Below are 26030 nucleotides of genomic sequence, written 5' to 3' on the forward strand. Positions count from 1 at the left end.
CCTTCTGGATGATGTGCCAGGATGCCTGCTGTGCAATTACAGCAGTCATTTTGTTCCAATCATGCAGGTAATACAGGTACGCCCTATGTCCTGAAAGTAAAGGGGTTAATATAGGCAACTACAGAGGGAGTGGGGAAGTATGCTACAGCTACACGCCCTTCACAATTTCATTGTTGGGAGGGAAGGGGCTAATCATTCTGTTTGCGTTAAACAAATGGACAAACTGCAGATAAAGTAGATCAGAAAATATAAAGTACTATCTGTGACAGGTTTTTTTTAAAAGTTTTATTATTATTATTTTACCCAGAGACATATAAAAGTTGCTAAAACAATACACAGTATATAATGACTACTATATGTGATTACATTTAGAAACAATGCCGTTTGTCTATAGTTGTCATTGCAGATTTCTTCTTCCTGTTTTTTTGTTGGCTGTTGTTACATCCTGTATATATTTATTGTAATCACACAGAAGATTGTGCTGAAACGAGAGAAAATAGAATAGAATTACTGCTCTGTATCTAGTGTTCAAAATAACAACTACTAAATATTAAAAAAAAAATACATATTGAAATATAACATGACAAATTTGGGGATTTGCACAAGCAAACACATCCAAAACACATAATAGGAAAAGACAGGTGGATGAGACTTTTCTAAATCTCCTCACGAAATGCACAAAACTTGTAGATTTGCCACTTTCTGGGTACTTTATACGTTCACACAGATTTTGCACTGTGAGTTATTACCATTCACTAAAATAGGTCCATTGGCAATTTGCAAATCTGCTGCTATCGCAGAATTTCCAGGGACTCGTTGAGGTCAATGGCAACAAAACTCTGATGCGAGTTTATCAACATGTGAACGTATCCTGAATTTACCAATAGAAAGTTCCACTACATCAGCATTTACTCTAATTGGTTAAATTACATTTAGAAGCTCAATTATCTAATGCTGAAAATTCATTATTATCTACTTGTTATGTCTCCTATAGTGAAAATAAAGGGTTGTGTTTCTAAATCTATAGACAGTGACCCAGATTTACTAAAGGAACTTTGTGCCCTTTTCAGCACTTTTTGTGCCAGCTGTGTTGGTGCATATTGTCACAACTAGTTCACAACACATTTATCAAACCATTTGCCAGAAATAAAGGACAAGTGTGTCCATGGATTGCTAGGAAGCACATCATATTTATGAACAGGATTCTACCTGTTTTTCTTTTCTTTAAATGGACCAACTAGTAAGTGGATAAAGATGTATTGACACTCGTGTTTTGTGTCAAAAACTTCCTTATTGTTGAAGGAAATCAGACATCAGGGACCCGTAGCCTGGCTGACTTCATGAGCGAAGCTGATTGGTGCACTGTTTACCAGAAGCCACTTTTCTTTTTGGAACACAGAATTCTGGCACCTTTGCAATAGTAAATATAGAATGAGGTTTTCACAGCTTTTACTAACAAGAGAATTATTATTTTACTTCCCTGACAGAGTAAAGTTATGTTCATTCATTCTGATTTTTAATTGAAATTATTGAATGCAAAGCCATGAATAGATTAAAAAAGAGTTAAGTCTCAGCCTTTACTTTTTATGTATATTTCATTTATGATCTAGTCCTGACTTTGTATTAGATAATAACAAAAACAGCTGTTTTTTATTTTATTTTTTATATATTTTTTGGGATAATGTGTTTATTAACCTCTTGGTCCCCTTGGACTCACCTTATTTCAACTTAAGGACTCAGCCCTTTGCAATTCTGACCACTGTCACTTTATGCATTAATAACTCTGGGATACTTTTACCTTTTATTCTGATTCCAAGAATGTTTTTTCGTGATATATTGTACTTTAACATAGTGGTAAATTTGTATCGTTACTTGCATCATTTCTTCGTGAAAAATCCCCAAATTTCATGAAAATTTAGCATTTTTCTAACTTTAAACCTCTCTGCTTGAAAGGAAAATGGATATTCCAAATAAATTATATATTGATTCACAAAAACAATATGTCTACTTTATGTTGGCATCATAAAGTTGACATGTTTTTACTTTTTGAAGACATTAGAGGACTTCAAAGTATAGCAGCATTTTTCAAAATTTTCATGAAGATTTCAAAATCTGAATTTTTCAGGGACCAGTTAAGTTTGAAGTGGATTTGAATGGCCTTCCTGTGAGAAATACCCCATAAATGTCAATATTATAGAAACTGCACCCCTCAAAGTTTTCAAAATGACATTCAGAAAGTTTATTTACCCTTTAGGTGTTTCACAAGAATAGCAGCAAAGTGGAGGGGAAAAAATCAAAATCTGCATTTTTTACACTAACATGTTCCTGTAGCCCCCTTTTTTTTCATTTTTAAAAGTGGTATAAGGAGAAAAAGCCCCCTAAAATGTGTAGCCCGATTTCTCTTGAGTATGGAAATACCTGATATGTTGACTAAAGTGCTCTGCGGGCTCACAACATGGTTAAAGAGGGAAGGAGCAACAGTGGGATTTTGGAGAGCAATTTTGCTGTCATGGTTTTTGGGGCGTATGTTGCATTTAGGAAGCCCCTATGGTGCCAGAACAAAAAAAACATGGCGTACTATTTGGGAAACTACACCCCTCAAGGAACGTAACAAGGGGTATAGTGAGCCTTAACACCTCACAGGTGTTTGACGACTTTGCATTAAATTTGGGCGTGAAAATAGAAAAATAGATTTTTAACACTAAAATGATGGAGTAACCCCAAATTTTCCTTTTTTACAAGGGGTAATAGGAGAAAATGCCCCCAAAATGTAAAACCCCATTTCTTCTGAGTATGGAAATATCCCATATGTGGCTGTAAAGTGCTCTGCTGGCGCACTACAATGCTCAGAAGAGAAGGAGCTAAATTTTGCTTTTTGAAAGAGAATTTAGCTGAAATGGTTTTTGGGGGGTATGTTGCATTTTGCAAGTCCCCAGGGTGCCAGAACAGCAAAAAAAAGCAACACTTGGCATACGATTTGGGAAACTACACCCCTCAAGGAACGTAACAAGGGGTACAGTGAGCCTTAACACCTCACAGGTGTTTGACGGGTTTATGCTGAACTTGGACGAGAAAATGAAAAATTTGATTTTTAACAGTAAAATGATGGTGTTACTCCAAATTTTTCATTTTCACATGGTGTAATAGGAAAAAAATGGACCCCAAAATTTGAATCCCAATTTCTCCCGATTAAGAAAATGCCTGATATGTGGACGTAAAGTGCTCTGCTGGCGCACTACAGGTCTCAAAATAGAAGGACTGCCATTGGATTTTTGGAGAGAGAATTTTGCTGGAGTTGAAGTCGGGGGCCATGTGCATTCACAAACCTCCCATGATGCCAGAACCGCAGAAGCCCCCCACATGTGACACCATTTTGGAAACTACACCCCTCCAAGAACGTAAAAATAAAAATCTTGCTTACCAAAGCAAAAAGTGGTTTTTGACTTGCAGTGGTCAGAGATTTATCAAGTGTGAAAGTCGCAAAAAAGTCGCATTATATGAAAAAAGCTACTAAATTTACTCCAGCTCAGACATGGAGCAGAAAAAGCCGCTACCAAAGCAAAAAAAGAAAAATTGCTTATATGAAAGAAATTTATCAAAAGGCTGAAAGCAGTTGATAAATAAGTCGCACATAAGCAAAAAATTTGTAAGAAAAAAAAAACTAAAAAAAGGAATACATAAGCAAACATTGATAAATGTCCCCCAGGGTGTCCTTATTTGTTCACCTGACTATGCATCTTACATGTACAATATTAATTAAATCTTGCAATGTAAATAAAAGTAAATATTCATTTGTTGGCTACAGATGGAAGCGATAGGCCCCAAGAACCCTTTCTTCTAGTAAGCCCAGGGATCTGCCATCTGACGTCACATCTTTTAATACTGGGATTAATAAAACAACTGGGTAAACCTCAATAGTGCAAAAATTCTACTTGGACACTACATTGGAGGCCCTGAAAATACAAACAAGGTTTTAGAAGTCCTGAAATATTTCCAAATATAGGTAGAAAACTTTTGATAGTTCAGATATTGTGAACATCATTGGCTTTTGTAGTATCAGGTTATCGTACTTTCTTTAAATATGAAATGATTTTTTTGCCTTTACCTGTACAGCTTGGATAGATCAGTGTTTCTCCAGAGCATTTTCCGATAGGTCTAGTCTTAAGATAATATCCAGTCTTACATTGAAAGTGCACGCTCTCATTTTCTTCATAGTATACTTCATTATCATGGACTTCATCTAATTCCAAGTTGTTTTCATCAAGTTCATCTTGATCTATTCGGCATGTCTCTAGGGAATCAAACAGGGAACATGATGTCTATGTGACAATGTTCAAATAAGAATGACCGAAACAGTAAATGTGTAATATACATCCGAATTGCAGGGAAGTTGTCTGTATAATAAACCTGTATGCTCTTTTATATTTATTTTAATATAATAATATTTTTCTATTATTCTACCTACCATATATACTCGAGTATAAGCCGACCCGAATATAAGCCGAGGCCCCTAATTTCACCCCAAAAACCCAGGAAAAGTTATTGACTCGACTATAAGCCTAGGGTGGGAAATGGATCATCCCCCCCCATGTCATCATCCAGACCCCCGTCATCATCCCCCCCTTCATCATCACCGTCTGTCAATCAGTGGTCTTCAACCTGCGGACCTCCAGATGTTGCAAAACTACAACTCCCAGCATGCCCGGACAGCCATTGGCTGTCCAGGCATGCTGGGAGTTGTAGTTTTGAAACCTCTGGAGGGCCGCAGGTTGAAGACCACTGCTGCCTTCGTCATCATCCAGACCCCCCTTTAGTTTTCTACTCCCCTCCCTTCGGTGGGAAGGAAGGGTGAGCTATGCTGCAGGGACCGTCCGGTGGGAGGTTAGTCGTTCCGGGCTGTCCATTTTCACCGGGGGGGGGCCCTCTTCTCCGGGCTCCGGGATAGGCCCCGTAGTAGTGACGCTGCCTTGACGACGATGCACAGGGACGTTCATGTGCATCCCTGTACGTCGTCGTCAAGGCAACGTCACTAGTCCGGGGCAGGCCCAGAGCGCGGAGAAGAGGGTCCCCCCCCGGTGAAAATGGACAGCCCAGAACGACTAACCCTCCCCACCGGACGGTCCCTGCAGCATAGCTGGCCCGGACCAGCTCACCCTTCCTTCCCACCAAGGGGAGTAGAAAACTAAAGGGGGGTCTGGATGATGACGAAGGCCGCAGTGGTCTTTAACCTGCGGACCTCCAGAGGTTTCAAAACTACATTTATATTTTCTCATTATTATGTTAAAATTATGTTACTATGATTAATTTTAATAAAATCTATATTGAAAAAAAAATAATCTTAGTGCAAAACACTTAATGGGAGAGAAAAATCTTCATAGTTCATATTATGAGATGGAAAAACCAATAAGGTCAATGGGAAAACCAATAACTAATTAAAAAACAAACAAAACATTCTTTGTTAAAGAAAAGCAGCAACTCCTAAAAAATAATTTTGTGCTTTCAAATGTGAAATGTAACATTTATATAACATCTTGTTAGTAACAATAAACATTAAATAATACTTACTTCCAGAGAAGCATCTTGGATACCTAAATTTCCCATCAGAACATTCAATCCCCAAAGCTGCTTGATTTGGTCGTCTAAATCCTGACTTGCAGGTTACACTGAATCGTGTGCCGTGTATATGAGTGATATCAGGATTACTGTCAGATGGAAGGAGCTGAATGTTGCTTTTAGTAAGATCTGCTGTGGAGATTTTACATGGACCTAAAAGATAAATAAAAGGGAAACACATTTGTTCCTCTTTTGTTTAACAACACGCTAAATACTTGTAAATGTGTAGTTTAATATTGTACTTACGGTAACATACTGGTAGTTCGGTCCATTGACCATTCTCACATTTAACATTTATAGGCCCATTTATTACATGGTCTTCCTTACACTCAAATTCGATATGCGAGCCTGAGTCATAACTGTCCTGGGGTTCAGTTTTGAGGAATGCATTTTCGATTTTTGGAGTTGCGCAGCTTTCTAAAGGGTAATAATGAAATAAAATTTTGAACAGTTTATAGCTGACAAGTGTCCTTGTGATGCATATGGTATGTAATCATATTATATAATAATTACCAATAATGTCAATTATTTTACATGCAATTCTTTATTGGAAAGAGACCAAGCACCTTATCACTATTAGGCTACGTTCACACGCCCGTTGTCCTCCGTCCCTCTTTTCTTCCGTCACTGCCTCCTAAACGGACTATACTACTAAAGGATGAAAACTGATGCAAAAGGATGCCCTTTTGTGGCATCCTTTTGCATCAGTTTTTCATCCGTTAGTATGCCTCCAGACTCCCGCAGCCGGGACTGCTACTACTCCCACCATGGAACAGACTTGTTTCCATGATGGGAGTAGTAGTTCCCCCAGCTGCGGGAGTCTGCCGGAAGCTAGGAAGGCTACATTAGTGTTTTTACTATTACCCCCATTAGAGATGAGCGAATCGAAGTTGACGAATCCGAATTCGTTACGAATTTCATGAAAAATTTGATTTGTAACGAATGTGAATATCACCGCGATTCTATTGCGCGAATCGCTTCATTAAACTCCATTTTACAGCGTTCCAGGCTATTGGGGACCTAAGTTGGCGGATCCATATGTGAGTACATGGGGTAGGGGATTATGGGAGGGCAGGAAACAGCAGCGGGAATGAAGGTAGGCGGGCTGACCCTGAATCACATGTGAGATGCAGCCTAACAGTGTTCACTGATCCCTGTGATGTCACAGCCCCTATATAATCGGCGGCCATCTTGCCTCACTTCAGTTCATCTATGCACTCAGATGGAGAGGACGGGACTGTGTGTGTGTGAATAGCTCATACCACAGCGTTACACTGCAACTGCTAGTCACATCAGCATTAGGGAAAGGCAGGAGTGCAGAGTGCTGTGCTGTTACTCTGAGAAGGATCATTGATAGCTAAACCTCCTATTCACGTTATTGAGCATTGCAGCAGAGAGGGGCAGATAGATGTCAGCTGCCTAATACAGATCTCCAAGCTGCCTGAACTTTCTGAAGCATCTTATCTCCTCATTGTTCAGCCCAATTGAGTTTATTTTTATTTGCTCCACAAATCTTCTGCTGCTCGGAATTGTGTGACAGAGTGCAATTTAGGGTTTAATCCCTGGATTTTTTTTGTGGTGCTGCACTGTTGGGTCCTGCTGCTGTTCAGAAATACGTGATTGTTTCGTGGACTGTAGTGCATTTGTACCATTTTGTACCTGTTCATCTGTCAAGGGGCTGGCTACATACTGTGCAAGTCCAAACAATACTATTCACTGTCTTTTTTTATTTTTTTTTTAAATAGTTTTTTCTGCTAATAGTTAGGCATATTACTGCCCTCATCAGTGCATAGCGCATAGGTACATCCAAGTATTGTACCATTTAGTACCTGTTAATCTGTCAAGGGCCTACATACTGTTCAAGGACAGCTGTAAGTAATCACCTGCTGCTGTTCTAGACAAATACTGTTTTAAGAGTAGTGTAGCGTATTGTAATACCCTCATAAACGCACTAAGTATGTCAGGCAGAGAAGTGCCAGGACATGCAAAGAGGAGTGGCAGAGGCCTAAATACTTCAGGAAGAGTTGGCAGCAGACTTGGGGCGAGTGGCAGCAGGAGTCGCAGCGAGAGGCCTGAGCTCCCTTTATCAGCCAGCGGTCGTGTCTCCACCAGCAACCCATCTGCTGTCGTGGATTGGTTAACACGCTCATCCAGATCATCACAAGTGACATCTGACACCCCCAGTCAACAGTTGATGGGTTCCTCAGACACAACCCTCAGTTGGCATGGCCCGGGAGCAGTCCCTGTCCTCCCATTGCCTTTTTCCTATGCTGTTCCCTCTATTAAAGAAGTATCTTGTGCTGTGGGTTCAGCTCCACTATTTACAGAGGACGATCTAATAGAGCACGGTCAGCAGCTACTGGACAGTCAAGAAGGGGAGGAGACATGCGCTGCTTGTTCCGCTAGGTGGCCAAGTAGTGATGCGGAGAGTGACGTGGGAGGCGGTGTTGCAAGTGTTCAGGGTCCTGAAGCAGACACTGTTGGGGAACCTGAGGATGACATCAGTGACATACACACAACTGTTGATGATGATGATGAAGCCGATCGCAATTGGGAGCCGAGTGCAGAAGGGGCTTCAGCTTCATCATCATCAGGAGAAGAGAGTTGCAAGTAGCCCTTGAGGCCGCAAGGCGGTAGAACGGTTGGCAGTCAGCGTGGTGGCAGTAGTGGAAATTCAGGAGCCAAACGTGCCCGTGGGAGACCACCTGATTCGCGGCAGACTACCTTTCCGGGAGGTAGTGGAACAGGGGTTCCTGGAGATGGCGCCAGTAGCAGTCCATTAGTGCGGACTGTAGGTGGGAAAATCAGCTACTCGGCAGTGTGGAAGTTTTTCATAAGGCATCCGGAGGAGGTTCACATAGCCACATGTAAGATCTGTCGGCAGAAGGTGAAGCGTGGCCAGGGTCCCAATGTCTTCGCCACCATAAAGCGGCCTGGGAGAACCGTGGCTCCGATGTAGTGGTCCAGCCTGCTGCATCACCCAGTGGCCATCCGCTCCCTCCTTCATCCAGCCAAGGCTCCACCACCTCAGCCGAAGGGAGCTGTGTGTCAAACCCTCCTTCTGTCACTCCTGCTTCTCCTGCTTTTAGTCAGCCATTCCGCCAACAATCCATCGGCGAAGCCATGTCCAAGAGACAACAGTATGCGCCCACTCATCCAACGGCGCAGAAGTTGAATGTGCTCCTGTCCAAGTTGCTGGTGTTGCAGTCCCTCCCTTTTCAAGTGGTGGACTCTGCACCTTTCAGAGAATTGATGGCTTGTGCCGAGCCGAGGTGGAGAGTCCCAAGCAGTCATTTCTTTGCGAAGAAGGCAGTACCAGCCCTGCATAAGTTTGTACAAGAGAAGGTGGGCCAGTCCTTGAGCCTGTCGGTGTGTTCAAAAATGCACGGCAGCGCCCACGTGTGGAGCTGTAACTACGGGCAGGGACAATATTTGTCTTTTACGGCTCACTGGTTAAATGTAGTTCCTGCACAGCCACAACAGCAAATTGGACAGGTCACACCGCTTCCTCCTTCACGCTCTCGCTCCCACGCAGTTGGTCCTCTTACAGTGTGCGACGCTGCCTCCTCATCCTCCACCCTGTCCTCGACCTACACTGAACGGCCAAATCTCGGTGGCCCTTCATCGTACCATGTGTGTAGGGCACGGCGGTGTCAAGCTGTTCTTCACATGGTTTGCCTTGGCGAACAGAGTCACACAAGGGAGGAACTGCTAAAGTTCATTTGTAAAGAAATCCGAGTATGGCTTACTCCACGAAATCTGGAAAAGGGAGCCATGGTGACCGACAACGGGAAGAACATTGTGTCCGCGCTGCGACAAGGAAGTGTGAAACATGCGCCCTGCATGGCACACGTGTTGCATCTGGTTGTCAAGCGCTTACTCAAGTCTTCACCCCATTTGCAAGATATCCTGAAAATGGCAAGGAAACTGTGCATGCACTTCAGCCACTCGTACACCACCAAGCACACCTTCCTTGAGCTGCAGCGTCAGAATCCCACAACATAGTCTTATTTGTGACGTCGCCACACGATGGAATTCCACCCTCCATATGTTGGACAGACTATACGAACAAAGAAAAGCCATCACCGATTTCTTGATGAACAAAGCAGATAGGAGTACTCCCCTGTGTAACTTCAATGTGAACCAGTGGCAGCTCATACGTGACACCTGCCGTTTGCTGAGGCCCTTTGAGGAAGCTACATTATTTGTGAGTCACCTGGATTACGCCATGAACGACGTAATTCCACTCCTACATTTCCTACAACAAATGATTGAAACCATGGCTGGTCACGGCAATGGAGACATTGCGCCTACATCTCCAGGCTACATGGGCCCTGTGGGGGCTGAACTGGAGGAGATGGATGATGAGGGGCAGAGCGTAGCACAGTTTAGGTTGGATGAGATGGCCGGTGTTTCTAGTCTTCGGACAGGAGAGGAGGAGCAGGAGCAGCCAGAGGAGCTGGAGGGTTATGAGGAAGTTGAGACAGAGGACCCAGACACACCGTGGCAGTATGCAGTGGAGATGGAGGCAGGTAGTCCCTCCGAGTCACTGGCGCAAATGGCACGATGCATGCTCAGTTGCTTGCGTAGTGACCCCCGAATTGTCAAAATTCATCAGCGGGATGACTTCTGGGTATCCACCTTATTAGACTCTCGCTACCGTCCCAAAATGGGGGCCTTTTTTACACCCACTGAGAGGGAGGACAAACTGACCTACTACAGAGAGTTTCTTTTTTATCATTTCTTTATTTTACATTTAATCACACTTACAACATATGGTCTAGAGCAGCAACTAAGAGAAGGTTGACATAATGCAGTAACTCACTCCACTATACAAAAAAAAGAAAGACAAGAGGAAAAAGAAAAAATCACTTCCCTTCACAAATTTAGTCATAGGAACTCATGCCTCCCCTCTCCTTAAGGTTAGTCTTTATTAGGATTGAAAAAATATATATAAAATTCTACTTTATGTTAACCACCTAATAAAGGCAAGTACCTTAGACCTATCACTACCATGCAAAGTTTATTCATCTTACCCCCCCTCATCTGGAACTGCCCCCCCCTAAACCCCTGGCACCCCCCCCCCTTCCCCAGAAAGAGAAAAAAAAAAAAAAAAAAACAACAACAACAATATACACATATATACACACATACCCATATATATATTTATATATATATATATATATATATATATATGTGTGAAAGGTTGAATGACAACCTGGGTTTATGGGAGGGGCCTGGGTGGTATAAATACCAGCAAGTGCAGGTTCAGGTGCACGTTGGACGTCACCCTGTAGGGGATCAGCTGACACGCCAGTCAGCTGATGCACAGGAGTCACAGTTTTCAGGGTAATGGTAAGCGGCCGGGGCCGGCCGGCGTGCCGACATCCGCGGCAGCCCACTCGCCGGAGGTAAGCCGGAGCACGGAGGGCACCCTCGGTCAGCCCCGGCCATGGTTTCAGCACCTCCAGTCTTTTTATTATGTTCCCACCTACGCACCGGGTTCCCGTACTCCGTCCCCGATTCCCCCGTCCCGAACTCTCCTCCGCTCTCTTTGCAGTGGCCCCTGGACCCCTCCCCCCCCCCCCGTTGCCGTTTTAACTCTGCTGGACGGTGCATGGGGAGGGGCCTTGGCGGCTACTGGGTTGCCGGAGCGGCGGAGGAGATTCCGACCTCTGCGGGTGCCTGGCATGGTTCTCGCGCCGGGCTCTCCTCCTCCTCACTCCCTGTGGCTCAGGGCGGCGGGATCGGCATCCTCCCCGTTGGCTGGGGGCGGCGTCGCCGGGCCGTGTGGTATGCAAAGGGGCGGAGCTAAAACTTGCAAGCGGGTCAATACACCGGCTTCCCTATAGACGGGGGACTCATCTAAGGGCCTGGCTCCCCGCGACCACAGGGCCGCGGGTATGCCAAGGGGGAAGTCTCCGGTGCAATTCCCCTCCTCCACTTATCACACCCGAGGTTTCCCTGCCGGACGCAGGGTCCCCACGGACCACGTTTAATGGTGGCTGACGGTTCACGTAGCGGCCATGCCATGCAGCCGCTCACAACGTTGTGCCATACAGTCACTCATAACAGTTGCTTATGCACAGTCGCTCACAGAATTTTATTTCGTACAGTCACTCGGCATTCATACCTGGCAGTCACCTAGCATTTATACCGTCCAGTCACTCATAGCATTTACACCGTGCAGTCATTACATGTTACCATACAGTATACACGCATATATTTTCGTTCAGTATACACTTACATTTACTACACGGTATACACATTTGCATTTACCATATAGCATACACACTTGCATTTCCATACAGTATACACGCTGGTATTTTCCATACAGTATACACGCTGGTATTTTCCATACAGTATACACGCTGGTATTTTCCATACAGTATACACGCTGGTATTTTCCATGCAGTATACACACTGGTATTTTCCATGCAGTATACACGCTGGTATTTTCCATACAGTATACACACTGGTATTTTCCATGCAGTATACACGTTTGTATTTTCCGTACAGTATACACGCTGGTATTTTCCATTTAGTATACACGTTTGTATTTTCCATACAGTATACACGCTGGTATTTTCCATACAGTATACACGTTTGTATTTTCCATACAGTATACACGCTGGTATTTTCCATACAGTATACACTCTTGTTTTTTCCATACAGTATACACGCTGGTATTTTCCATACAGTATACACGTTTGTATTTTCCATACAGTATACACGCTGGTATTTTCCATACAGTATACACGTTTGTATTTTCCATACAGTATACACGCTTGTATTTTTCCATACAGTACACACGCTGGCATTTTCCATACAGTATACACGTTTGTTTTTCCATACAACATACACGCTTATATTTCCTTACAGTATACACGCTTATATTTCCATACAGTATATACGCTTGTATTGACCATACAGTATACACGCTCGTATTGTCCTTACAGTACATGCTTGTATTTTCATACAATAGAACACGCTTGTATTTTCATACAAGAGAACACGCTTGTATTTTGTTCAATAGAATACGCTTGTATTTTCGTACAATAGAACACACGTGTATTTTCATACAGTAGGACACGCTTGGGTTTTCATACAAGGACACGTCCACATTGTCATACAGTATGACACGCTTGTATTTTCAAGAACACGCTTGGATTTTCATACAGGGTACACGCTTGGATTTGCATACAGTGTATACGCTGTGTGTCCTACAGTGTAAGTGCTTTTATCATCCAGGTAGAATGCACGCTTGTCTTGCATACAGTATAGATGCTTGTATTTGCATACAGTATACACTCTCATTTTCTCTAGAACATGTGATGTTATTTGCATACAAATATGCAATTGTACATTCACACAGTATACGCGCTTGTAAGGTAGGCACGCTTGCATTTTCCATATAGATTACACGCTTGGGTTTCTTACGATGCACACACTCGTGTTTCTCATGCAATATTTACACTGGTGTTTCATACGGTACGCATGACTGTAATTCGTACAGTATGAACGCTTACTCTTTCACACAGTGTACATGCTCGTATTTCCAGTACAGTATACACGCTAGTATTTCCAGTACAGTGTTCTCGTATTTCCATAACAGTATACACGCTCGTATTTCCAGTACAGTATGCATTCGAGTGTTTTCAGGTCAGGATACACGTTCGTATTTCCAGTACAGTAGACACGCTCACTTTTCTATATAATATACGTTCGTATTTTCTTTATACAGTATACACGATTGTATTTTCCGATGGTATTGTCTGAACGGTATGCATGATTGCACTTTCCATAAAGTATACGCAATGGTATCTTCGGTACAGCAGGCACGATTGCATTTTCCGTACAGTATACATGATTGCACTTTCGGTACAGTATACATGATTGCTTTTTCCGTACAGTGTACATGATTGCTTTTTTCCGTACAGTATACATGATTGCACTTTCCATACAGTATACGCAATTGTATCTTCTGTACAGCAGGCACGGTTGCATTTTCCGTTCAGTATACATGGTTGCATTTTCAGTACAGTATACGTGATGGCATTTTCCGGACAGTGTACATGATGGCATTTTCCGTACAGTATACACGATTGCATTTTCTGTACGGTATACACGATGGCATTTTCATAACGGTATACACGATGGCATTTCCATTCTGTAGGCACGCTGGTGGTTGCCATGCGGTGTGCATGCCGGTGGTTGTTGTGGGTGCATGCCGGCGGTTGTTGTGGGTGCGAGCACTGGGGTCTACTGTACGGCGGGCATGCCGGTGTTTTCTGTACGGTGTGCCCGCCTGTGGTTGGCATACGGGGTGTGCGCGGGTGTTTTACCATTCGGTGTGTGTGCTGGTAATTAGCACACAGTATAAATACTTGTATGTTCCATTCAGTTACACGCTCAGTTTCCATTAGGGATAACATGATTATGGTTTAGATGGTGTGACTCTCAGGTTTCCGATGGCTTAAAACGTTGATGTTGCATTACGAGATTTCATTCATATTTCCATATGCCATGGCATACTATTGTTCACCATAGGGTACAACACGCTCATGTCACATACGTGGCATACGCATAGGTTTCCATACGTTATCATACGCTTATGTGTCTATACGGCATAACACGTGGTGTTCCATACGATTAATGCGATCAAATTCCATATAGCTTACACATACCCGTAGGCCTTCCATACTGTATTACACGTTTATCGGGCTATAGTATAACTGGATCATGTTTTCTCATTGTGGTAAGCATAGGTGTCTATGGTAATTGGGTTAGACATGTCTTACTGAGTGCATTTTCACCATTTTGGGTCATGTCCCGTTTACAGGTTGTGGATATTCTAAACCGGCCTGCCACATTTGCAGAGGAATACATCATTTGGGCTATTGTTTCAGACACGTTTTCCTGAGCAATAGCAGCAGCACACATAGAGGAGTATATACCTGATATGCCTGACTCATTCTCAGGTGGGATATACTACTTGGTTATTGTTGCTGACACGTTTTCAGAGCAATAACATCACCACACATAGGCAGCTGTATACCTGTTATGCCTGTCAAGTCCTCAGGTTGGGATGCACTGTATAGTCGTATGTTCTGACACGTTTCCAGGATACGATTGCCATACCGGTATTAAAGTGATCATTTACGGGTGTACTGAGTCTGGTTGCTATAATATGGGTATGTATACCTTATGTAATTTCGCTTACTATCATAGTATTTACTACGGCACATGCGCTACGTAAGTTCGGGCATTCTACGTATAAGTTACTACTTGCATGACGCGATGCTTATCTGCCATTTTGTTTCGGGTACCCAGTAAAGGTCTTCGTACACGTACGTTATTTTAAGCAGGTTACTTAGTCCTGATTCTACGTTCATGAATAGGTCAGGTTACGTTAACATACCACCGTTATAGGTTCTACGTCAAGCTATCTTACTTTGCATACAGTAGTCACACGCTTACGTCATTAATGCGGGTATGACACTACATGCTAGGCATAGTGCTTACTTTCATGGTAACCACAGTGCACGGATCTTACACGTGATGGTCATTTGCATCAGGCACATAGGCGCATTATCAACCATTTTGAATCGGGTTACGTTTACAGGTTACGGATATTCTCACACTGCCTGCCACGTCTGCAGGGGAATACATCATTTGGGCTATTGTTTCGGCAACGTTTTCCCGAGCAGTAGCAGCAGGACACATAGAGGAGTATATGCCTGATATGCCTGACACGTTCTCAGGTGGGATATACTACTTGGTTATTGTTGCTGACACGTTTTCAGAGCAGTAACGGCACTACACATAGGCAGCTGTATACCCGTCATGCCTGTCACGTTCTCAGGTGGGATGCACTGCATAGTCGTATGTTCTGACTCGTTTGCAGCATACGACTGTTATACCGGTATTAAGTGATCATTTACAGGTGACCTGTGCACACATGTTAACATGGTTCAGTTAGTTGTTTTCTCCAATAGTTATGGTCGTTGATTTAGGGAATAGTTCGTGGTATCGGCAGTATATATCTGTAATGTTCTGTGTCTCATGACACTTGGGTTTCTTTTTAGGGCTCCCTACGGTTGTCAGGTTTTGGCCATAATCCTGGAAACTACATACTAGGTTTACGTATGGTGGGTCATGTGGTACAGTAGGATAGGGAGCGGGTTGGTCAGTCCATTCAGCAAGTTCAGGTGGCGAATATGCACATGGTGTCTAGATGGTAGCTAGGGCTCCTGGTGAGGTAGGTGTCATTATAGGGATGTCCGCAGTAATATCGGATATTCGCTGAGGGGGTTGGGAACATGGCCTGAAGGCTGGGTCGGCAGCTCAGGCTCTGGTATCACAAGGGCATATCATAACACTCCCCTAGGCATGCTGTTTTTTGCCCACTTAAGGTGTACCCCCCCGACGGCGGCACGGGCACACCTCTGCCGCAGATTAGATAAGGTAGATCATGTCCGGTATTCTTGTTACAGGATAGGAAATAGGGTTATAGTTATCATGGTATGTTAGGTTAGGTAGGTGTACGTTCCATACGCACAGAAAGGCCCTGACCATAAATATATATATATATATATATATATATATATATATAAATACATATGCGCCCCCCTCCCTCCCTCCGGCCCACAACTCCTCCACGTCTCCACTTGACCTAGTTGACATATGCTTCCATATCTACATCTTCCATAAACTGTACCCACGGGGCCCACGTTGCATAAAAATTGCCAAAAGTTTCATTACGGGCAGATCTAATATTCTCCATATATCTAATATCATTTATTTTTTTAAACCACAATTCCGTATTTGGTGGATTTTCCTGACCCCACAAGGCAGGGATACAATTTCGGGCAGATTGAACCAAAATGCTTAGCAAGGAATTTCTATATTTACCAACAGGTATATCATGATGTTGAAGTAAAACGAAGACTGCATCTAATGGAACCGCCTGCCCAGTCACTTTTTCAATTACTGCCTGGACTCGCTGCCAGAAATGTGTAAGTTTTGGACAGGACCAAAATATATGCACTAATGAACCTTCTCCTGATCTACAGCGCCAGCAATGAATTGAGTTATTTACACTCATTCTATGTAGTATCCTGGGCACGCGCTACCATCTTGACAGTACCTTTATAGTTAGCTTCCTGGGCCATTGAACAAATGGTGGAACCATGCACCAGCCCAAAGATCTTAACCCACTGTTCCTGATTCAGTTGTATCTTGAGATCATTTTCCCATTTTGCCGTATAGTCAGGGAGAGAGTCAACCAATTCTCCCAACCACACTTTATAAATTGCTGACAATGAATGGAGCGTTCTCTCTTTCCTAACACATAATTTTTCAAAAGTCGTAGCCTGAGCACGATAAAACCTTACATCTGGTTGTTTTGCTGTAAAGAACGCCAAAAACCTAATGAACACGGTTCACTGATTTCTGTTACATCTAACCAACCGACACTCTCTTGCCCTTCTCGTAAATGACATACCCGGTATCCGTCTTCGGCTATCCAGCGAGAAAAAACTGAGTCAGATAAACCTGGTAAAAAAGTTGGGTTGCCTATTATCGGGGACATGCAAGAATTTTTGGGAAGGAGGTGATTGCGTACTCTTTTATCGTTACACACTTTCAGGGTAGCACTAATAGTGGGATGTTGCCATATTTCTTTATTCTTTAGGGAATGGCACCATGGAAGGCATTTAGGTTGTGCTCTGTTCTATGCTTACCCAAATTTTCTGAGCATCGCTCCTGCACCATTCCACTACCCTCGCTAGCATTGAGGCAATGTAATATCCTCTCAGGTCGGGAATACCCAGCCCTCCTTTATCTTTTGGGTAACATAGCAATGTTCTCTTCAATCGTGGTTTTTTCCCACCCCAAATATATTCATACTGAACTGTTTGCATGCTTGTGAAAAATGATTGTGGAATTGTTATTGGTAAACACTGATCAGTGTTTACAGAGAGTTTCTACGTAGTCAGTTGGCTGATGCCTATCGACCACATGGTCCATCCACTCGCAGGTCTGACTCGGGGGGTCCTCTGCGCTCACCTTCCACTGCCATGGCTGCTGGGGAGGGGAGGGGTGGCAGGAGCAGTACCGGCTCAATCAGCAGCAGCCTGAGTCTACAGTCGCTGATGAGTAGCTTTCTTCACCCGCATAGTGAAGCAACTCATCAGCAGCAGGTAGACATGGAGCAGGACCTGAACCAGCAGGTGGTGGCATATCTTGACATGGCCATGCTAATAACCATTGAAGATCCGCTGGACTTCTGGGCAGCCAAACTTGATTTACGGCCACAACTAGCAGAGTTTGCCCTGGAAAAGCTGTCCTGCCCGGCCAGTACTGTGCCATCAGAGCGGGTGTTAAGTGCGGCCGGGGCCATAGTCAGCCCAAGGCGAACTCGTCTGTCCACTAAAAATGTGGAGAGACTGACGTTTGTCAAGATGAATCAAGGATGGATCAGCCAGGATTTCCAGCCACCAATGCCAGATGGCTCGGAGTAGATTGACCATGCTCCTACAACAAAAATTTCTCAATTATGGTTGGTTATGAAACCCTCTGGGGCAGACCTGGGCATTGCATGGCCCGCTTGCCATATATGGATCTTTGATTGGCTCTGACCGGCCCGCGCTGACTGGGGGACAACTATGCTGCCCAATCTGGGGGACATTTATGCTGCCTAATCTGGGGGACATCAATGCTGCCTAATATGGGGGACAAGTATGCTCCTAATCTGGGGGACATCTATGCTGCCTAATCTGGGGGACATCTATGCTGCTTAATCTGGGGGACAAGTATGCTCCGAATCTGGGGGACATCTATGCTGCCTAATCTGGGGGACAACTATGCTCCTAATATGGGGGAAACTGATGCTTCTGTCCTTGGGCCTATAATTTTTTGAAGTTTAGCAGTAGCTAAATACATGCTTAATGCAAATGTAAGGGGTTATGAAACCCTCTTGGGTACAGCAAATTACTGCTCCAGAATCATTCTGTGTCTTTCAGGAACTACTTGCCTCCCTGCCCTCAGGCCTTGGGCCTTAAATTTTTGGATGTTTAGCAGTAGCTAAATACATGCTTAATGCAAATTTCAACATTGATCTTTAAATGTAAGGGGTTATGAAACCCTGTTGGGTACAGCGAATGCTTGCTCCTGACTCATCCTGTGTCTTTCAGGAACTTCTTGCCTCACTGATGCTTGGTGCCTTGGGCCTTTAATTTTTGGATGTTTAGCAGTAGCTAAATACATGCTTAATGCAAATTTCAACAATGATCTTTAAATTCTCGGCGTTCTGTCAGGGCCTTCTCCTACCCCGCCGGGGCCGTTCCGAGGAACTCACTAAACCATCAGATCGGTAGTAGAGACAGGTGGTGTGTACAAAGGTCAGGGACTTAATGAACCCGAGCTTATGACCCGCACTTAGTTGGAATTCTTCTTTCATGGCAAATAATTGCAATCCCCAATCCCTATCACGCACATGGTTCAGCAGGTTACCCGCACTTGTTGCTTGAAGGAGACACACAGGCTGGTCCCTTCAGTGTAGCACGTGTGCAGCCCCGGACATCTGAGGGAATAACACACCTGTTATTGCTCGATCTCACGATTGATTGTGCAATGTAAGGGGTTATGAAAGCCTCTTGGGTACTGCTGATGACTGCTCCTGTGTCTTTCAGGAACTTCTTGCCTTCATGATGCTTCTGGGCTTGGCCCTTCAATTTTAGGATTTTTTAAATAGATACATACATGCTTAATTTAAATTTCAAAATTTATGGTGCAATGTATAGGGTTATTAAACCCTCTTGGGTACTGTTTTTTCAAAAGTTTCTGATGCTATTTTTGGTAATAAACTTGAATTTTCCAGAGTACTAACCATTACACCATGGAACGCTTGTTGTGTATGATTGTTTTAATTTACATTTTCTAAAATAATACGGAAAAGGATGAACTCTGCTTCTTTATTTCAGAAAAAATTACTTTAGAGAAGAATGTCTTTTGGTGGTCCACCATCCTGCATTATAGAGTCTTTTGGACTCTTGGATATGCGCTTGTTCTTAAACAAAGGTACAAAAACAAAAAATGGCCGGTCAGGGCAATGGAGACGTTGCGCCTACATCTCACGGCCACATGAGCCCTGTGGGTGCTTGTCACATTACATCCTTTGTACCCACATGGCGGGGTCCGGGACACAAATTTTGATCTAAATAAAAAATTTAAATAATTAGACATTTCAATGGTCTCCTCATGCTTCAGCCCACTCCAGGCTGCGTCATTCAGTTAATATATAGGTAGCACTCGCTGTCTTAAATGTTCGTAAAATATTTTCGTCAAAAATGTTTGTCTTTTTTCGTAGGGATTGTAAAGCTTTGGTGCGTACTTGTCACGATGCCGGCTGGCAGGAGGTGGATCCTCTGTGCCAGAGAGGGATTGGCGTGGACCGTGCTAGTGGACCGGTTCTAAGTCACTACTGGTTTTCACCAGAGCCCGCCGCAAAGCGGGATAGTCTTGCTGCGGCGGTAGTGACCAGGTCGTATCCACTAGCAACGGCTCAACCTCTCTGACTGCTGAAGATAGGCGCGGTACAAGGGAGTAGACAGAAGCAAGGTCGGACGTAGCAGAAGGTCGGGGCAGGCAGCAAGGATCGTAGTCAGGGGCAACGGCAGGAGGTCTGGAACACAGGCTAGGAACACACAAGGAAACGCTTTCACTGGCACAATGGCAACAAGATCCGGCGAGGGAGTGCAGGGGAAGTGAGGTATAAATAGGGAGTGCACAGGTGAACACACTAATTAGAACCACTGCGCCAATCAGCGGCGCAGTGGCCCTTTAAATCGCAGAGACCGGTCGACCTGCATAGCCTCCACGGCGGGAGGCACAGGAACGGATTGCAGGGGACCAGAGGAGAGAGGAGCCGGGGAGAAAAAACGCCTCGTGCGAACAAAGTCCATATCCTGGCGGAGCTCCTGACGCCTTTCGGAAAAACGCATGTCAATGCGAGTGGCTAGATGAATGAGTTCATGTAGGTTAGCAGGGATTTCTCGTGATGAGGTCCGATGCACATTAGGAGGGGCTCCGTGCGGAAACGTATGGTACAGTCCAATCTTTCATTGTTAACACAATTGATGTAGAGGGGTCTGGCGAGACTGGTCACCGGGATGTTGAACCTGTTGACGAGAGAGGCCAAAATAAAATTTCCTGCAGATCCGGAATCCAAGAAGGCCATAGTAGAGAAGGAGAAGGTAGAGGCAGATATCCGCACAGGCACAGTAAGACGTGGAGAAGCAGAGTTGACATCAAGGACTGTCTCACCTTTGTGCGGAGTCAGCGTACGTCTTTCCAGGCGGGGAGGACGGATAGGACAATCCTTCAGGAAGTGTTCGGTACCGGCACAGTACAGGCAGAGATTCTCCATGCGGCGTCGTGTCCTCTCTTGAGGTGTCAGGCGAGACCGGTTACAGGGGGAACCACAGAGTCACGGCAAGGAGTACTGGGAACCGGTTTAAGGCAGTCCTTGAAACAAGAGGGGCCCCAACTCTTGATCTCCCCAGTGGACCAATCCAGGGTTGGGGAATGGTGTTGAAGCCAGGGTAGTCCAAGGAGAATTTCGGAAGTGCAATTGGGGAGGACCAAAAATTCAATTTTGCCCCTGACTACGATCCTTGCTGCCTGCCCCGACCTTCTGCTACGTCCGACCTTGCTTCTGTCTACTCCCTTGTACCGCGCCTATCTTCAGCAGTCAGAGAGGTTGAGCCGTTGCTAGTGGATACGACCTGGTCACTACCGCCGCAGCAAGACCATCCCGCTTTGCGGCGGGCTCTGGTGAAAACCAGTAGTGACTTAGAACCGGTCCACTAGCACGGTCCACGCCAATCCCTCTCTGGCACAGAGGATCCACCTCCTGCCAGCCGGCATCGTGACAGTACTCATGCATCAGCCAACTCCAGGCTGTGTCATTGAGGAAATATATAGATAGCACACGCTGTCCTAAATTTTCGTAAACATTTTTCGTCAAAAATGATTGTCTTTTTTTCGTAGGGATTGTGAAGCTTTGGTGCGAACTCATGCATCAACCAACTCCAGGCTGTGTCATTCAGGCAATATATGGTTTACTGATGGCGATGCTGGGCCTGGGAATTTCAAATTTTCTCATAGGTAGCACCCGCTATCCAAAATCTTTTTCAAAAATTTCGAAAAATGTTGTGTTTTTTGGGGGAGATTGTGAAGCCCTATTGTGTACTCATGAATCAGCCAACTTCAGGCTGTGTCATTCAGCTAATATATGGTTTACTGATGCCGCTGCTGGGCCTGGGTCTGGGAATTTCAAATTTTCTCATAGGTAGACAAAATCTTTTTCAAAAATTTAAAAAAATGTTGTGTTTTTTGCAGGGGATTGTGAAGCCCTGCTGTGTACTCGTGAATCAGCCAACTCCAGACTGTTATTCAAGCAATATATGGGTTATTGATGCCGCTGTTGGGCCTGGGTCTGGGAATTTCAAATTTTCTCATAGGTAGCACCCACTATCCATAATCTTCGGTTTAAATTTCTTAATTCATATTTTAAACTTAGGGATTGTGAAGGCCTAGTGCCTACTCATGCTGCTGGCAACTACGGGCTGTGCCATTCATCCACTATATGGTCTCCTCATGCTGCCAACACCTCCATGCTGTGTCATTCAGCCACTATGTGGTCTCCTCATGCTGACAACCAGTCCATGCTGTGTAATTAAGCCACTATATGGTGTCCTCATGCTTCAGCTTCATCACAGATGTCTCATTCAGCCACTATATGGTCTCCTCATGCGGCCAACACCTCCAGACTGTGTCATTCAGCCACTATATGGTCTCCTCATGCTGCCAACACATCCACGATGTGTCATTCAGCCACTATATGGTGTCCTCATGCTGCCAACACCTCCACGTTGTGCCATTCAGCCACTATATGGTGTCCTCATGCTGCCAACACCTCCACGCTGTGCCATTCAGCCAGTATATGGTGTCCTCATGCTGCCAACACATCCACGCTGTACCATTCAGCCACTATATGGTCTCCTCATGCTGACAAGCTGTCCATGCTGTGTCATTCAGCCACTATATGGTGTCCTCATGCTTCAGCTTCATCCAAGCTGTGTCATTCAGCCACTATATGGTCTCCTCATGCGGCCAACACCTCCACACTGTGTCATTCAGCCACTATATGGTTTCCTCATGCTGCCAACACCTCCACGCTGTGCCATTCAGCCACTATATGGTGTCATCATGCTGCCAACACCTCCACGCTGTGTCATTCAGTCACTATATGGTCTCCTGACACTGATGCCACCACCAGGCTCTGTAATTGTGCTGCTGTGCGGCAGTGATTCTAAAAGCGAGGCCGGTAATCTGCATGTTATTCTGAATAACGGTATTATTTCACTAACCCAGCACACTCCATATGCGTTTTAGAACACAGCAAAGTGTTCTATACCCCTATAGATGCTGTATGTAGGCTAGAAATTGCCTTTTTTATTAGCGATTTGACGCGAAAAAATTCGAAACAAAACAAACTTTTTCGGAAAATTCGGCGAATCGTCCGAATCAAATTTTTGAAAAGTTCGCTCATCTCTAACCCCCATCATGGAACAGAGTCTGTTCCATGTTGGGGGGTATTAGTACAGGGGCTGAGGAATTGAATGCACCTGCTCTTACTTCTGAGCCCAGATGTGATCAGTTATTAAACATGGGAGTGGGCGGCATGCTCTGCTCCCCTGTGATGTATATACTGTGTATTTTTACTTTCATTTTTAAATACCTGGCCGGGAGCCCTGAATGGCTGGCACCGAGGAACAATTCAGGGCTCCCAGCAGGGTTTTTAAACTTATTGCAATAATAATTAAATGCCAAACACCACTTTTTTGCTTTTTTCAATTGCTTTAGTGAAAATATTGCAGAAAATCACACTGTCTTAAGCAAATATTGCAAAAAGTTGACATTACAAAATATCAAAAAATAATTCACCAAAGGTGCACCTTCTACGGACACACTAGACACTCTTTGAGCTGCAGGAGATTTTCAGCCCATTATCTGGCTCCCTTTAGCTGGACGACCTTCCACTCACGAAGGGGAAAAGACTGGAGCTTGCGTCGACACTTTATGTAACGTTTCGACGCAACATATGTGAGCATACCGTGGAGTACCCTGTACACACATACTGTTTGTAAAGCTTAGTTTTTCCCCTTGGAGGTGGCAATATGCTTTTATACCGAATGGGCACATTTGATAGAAAGACAATATTAGCAGAACGAATTATAAAGGCACAAAATAAGCCGACAAGATTTACGATTTTTTGCCTTTTTTATTTCAAAATAGGCATTTTTTTTTCACAAAAGACAAAAACATGGCAATAAGAGAGGAATGCAAACAGTAAGCATAACTATGCTCGGATAGGCATAGCAGCAGATAAGCACAAACAATGGTTCCAAGATCAAGGGAGTCAAACCTCTATGGGAAAAAGGGAGGGGGATGGAGGGCGGAGAGGTGGAGGAGGCAGTAGAGAGAAAAAGAAAACAGGGAAGCAACATTTAAGAAGAAGGGGAAATTTGAGGAGTGTCAAGAGACAGGACACTGGAAAGAAGGGGAGGAGAAGAGGGAGAAGGAGTATGAGATTCCACAGGTAGGAAGAGAAGAAGACAACATACCTTGCAGGGGAGCTCCCAGAGTCTCATTATCCAGAAATCAGGTAGGGTAAGGACTGAGCAGGACAAGGGCAGGGTCTGTAGACAAGTTAAGACGGAGATCTAACCAGGAGAAGATGGGTGGTGGAGGTTTCTAAAATCAGGGAAGGACAAATTCAATCCACGGGTATCAGATGATCATGTATTTGTCTATGCTGCAGCGCAAGTCTGCAAGTAGTTCCTCCATTCTATGTAAGTGTGCAACTTCCTGAAGCTAGGACGAGTAGATCTCCAGAGTCCAGGAAGGACAGCTAAGAGGAGGAAGCGTAGGAGAGTCTTAGTCCCTTGGGCTTTGCGACTGGGAGCATGGAGAGAAAGAGAGGGGCCGAATCCAGAGGTAAGCAGATTGAGGTAGAACCTGGCAAAAAGTCAACAGGGCAGAACATGTCAACCAGATGTGTTGGATCTTGCCACCAGCTGTTCCACAGCACCAACACGCCTAGTAAGGAGAGGTATAAGCATGAGAGGAGGGTCAGGATCCTATACCACCTGGTAATAAATTTGTAGTTTGTTTTCTGTTCCTTACAGTAGATGGATGTTTTGTGGCAAATGGTCATGGCCGTCGCCCACTCCACATCCAAAAACAAGCAGACCACTGCCTTTCCCCAACTTTGGCAGAAGGGCAGGGGTTGGTCTCTAAAGTAATCCAAGAAGAGATTGTATAATACACTGACTGTGCAAAACACTTTCGAGATGGAGGCACACAGGTTTTCAAAAGGGCTCAGTGAGCAATGGTGTTGTAATTCTGCTTAAGCAAAGTGGCACAGTTGTGAGTATTGAAAAGTGGAGGTAAGAGAGGGGACACCAGCTCCGACGAGGGAGGCAAGCGGCTTCAAGGAAGACGTGTTTAGGAAGTCCTTAAAGGTCGCCCCCCCCACTTCTGTTTGTTCAGAAAAGAGGGACAGAGCGGGCTGGTGGGAAAGCAACATTCCCAAACACCGGGGTCCGGTGCCATTAGGAGCAGAGATGTGGGAGCGCTTAAAGGGGTACTCCGCCCCTAGACATCTTATCCCCTATCCAAAGGATAGGGGATAAGATGTCAGATTGCCCGGGTCCCGCTGCTGGGGATCCCCGAGTTCGCTCTGCTCGTAATGACGGGCAATACAGGGGCCGGAGCATCTTTACATCACGACCCCGCCCCTTGTGACGTCACGGCCCGCCCGTTTCAATACCAGTCTATGGGAGGGGGCGTGACGGTCGCCACGCCCCCTCCCATAGACTTGCATTAAGGGGACGGGCCGTGATGTCACGAGGGGCGGAGCCATGATGTCACGCTGCTCCGTCCCCTGTATCGCCCATCATTACGTACAGAGTGAACTCGCTCTGTGCTGTAATGATAGCGGGGTGCCGCAGCGGGGATCCTGGGGCTCCCCAGCAGCGGGACCGCGGTGATCTGACATCTTATCCCCTATCCTTTGGATAGGGGATAAGATGTCTAGGGGCGGGAGTACCCCTTTAAGATATGAAGCATGCATCAAGGCTATAGAAGCCATCATTGGAGGTAGGGAGGAGACGACCGACTTAGGGATCGCCTTTTACGGAAGCCAGAGAAGTGCTCTTGGGTCCAGGTTTGTACTGGAGGAGTCCAGTCCAAACCACTGCTTCGAGTCCCTATTCTGGAAATCATCCAAAACACGGATGATGCAGACAGGTAGTAGTATAGGCAGTCTGGGAGAGCCAAGCCTCCCT

The 26030-nt window shown here is 44.8% G+C and overlaps 1 protein-coding gene across 2 annotated transcripts in view; it reads right to left on the bottom strand.

The window, feature by feature from the left end:
* Positions 1-265: 265 nt before the first annotated feature.
* Positions 266-26030, bottom strand: part of CFH (complement factor H) — a 300746-nt gene continuing 274981 nt past the window's right edge. For both annotated transcript variants that reach the window (XM_056523538.1, XM_056523537.1), the window contains 4 exons: positions 5860-6030; positions 5566-5766; positions 4106-4291; positions 266-481 (listed from right to left, as the gene is read on the bottom strand). In XM_056523538.1, the coding sequence (XP_056379513.1) occupies positions 465-481; positions 4106-4291; positions 5566-5766; positions 5860-6030 (575 nt within the window). In that variant the 3' untranslated portion in view covers positions 266-464. The remainder of the gene's footprint in view (positions 482-4105; positions 4292-5565; positions 5767-5859; positions 6031-26030) is intronic.

The sequence above is a fragment of the Hyla sarda genome, chromosome 6 (assembly GCF_029499605.1).
Source record: "Hyla sarda isolate aHylSar1 chromosome 6, aHylSar1.hap1, whole genome shotgun sequence".
NCBI lineage: Eukaryota > Metazoa > Chordata > Amphibia > Anura > Hylidae > Hyla > Hyla sarda.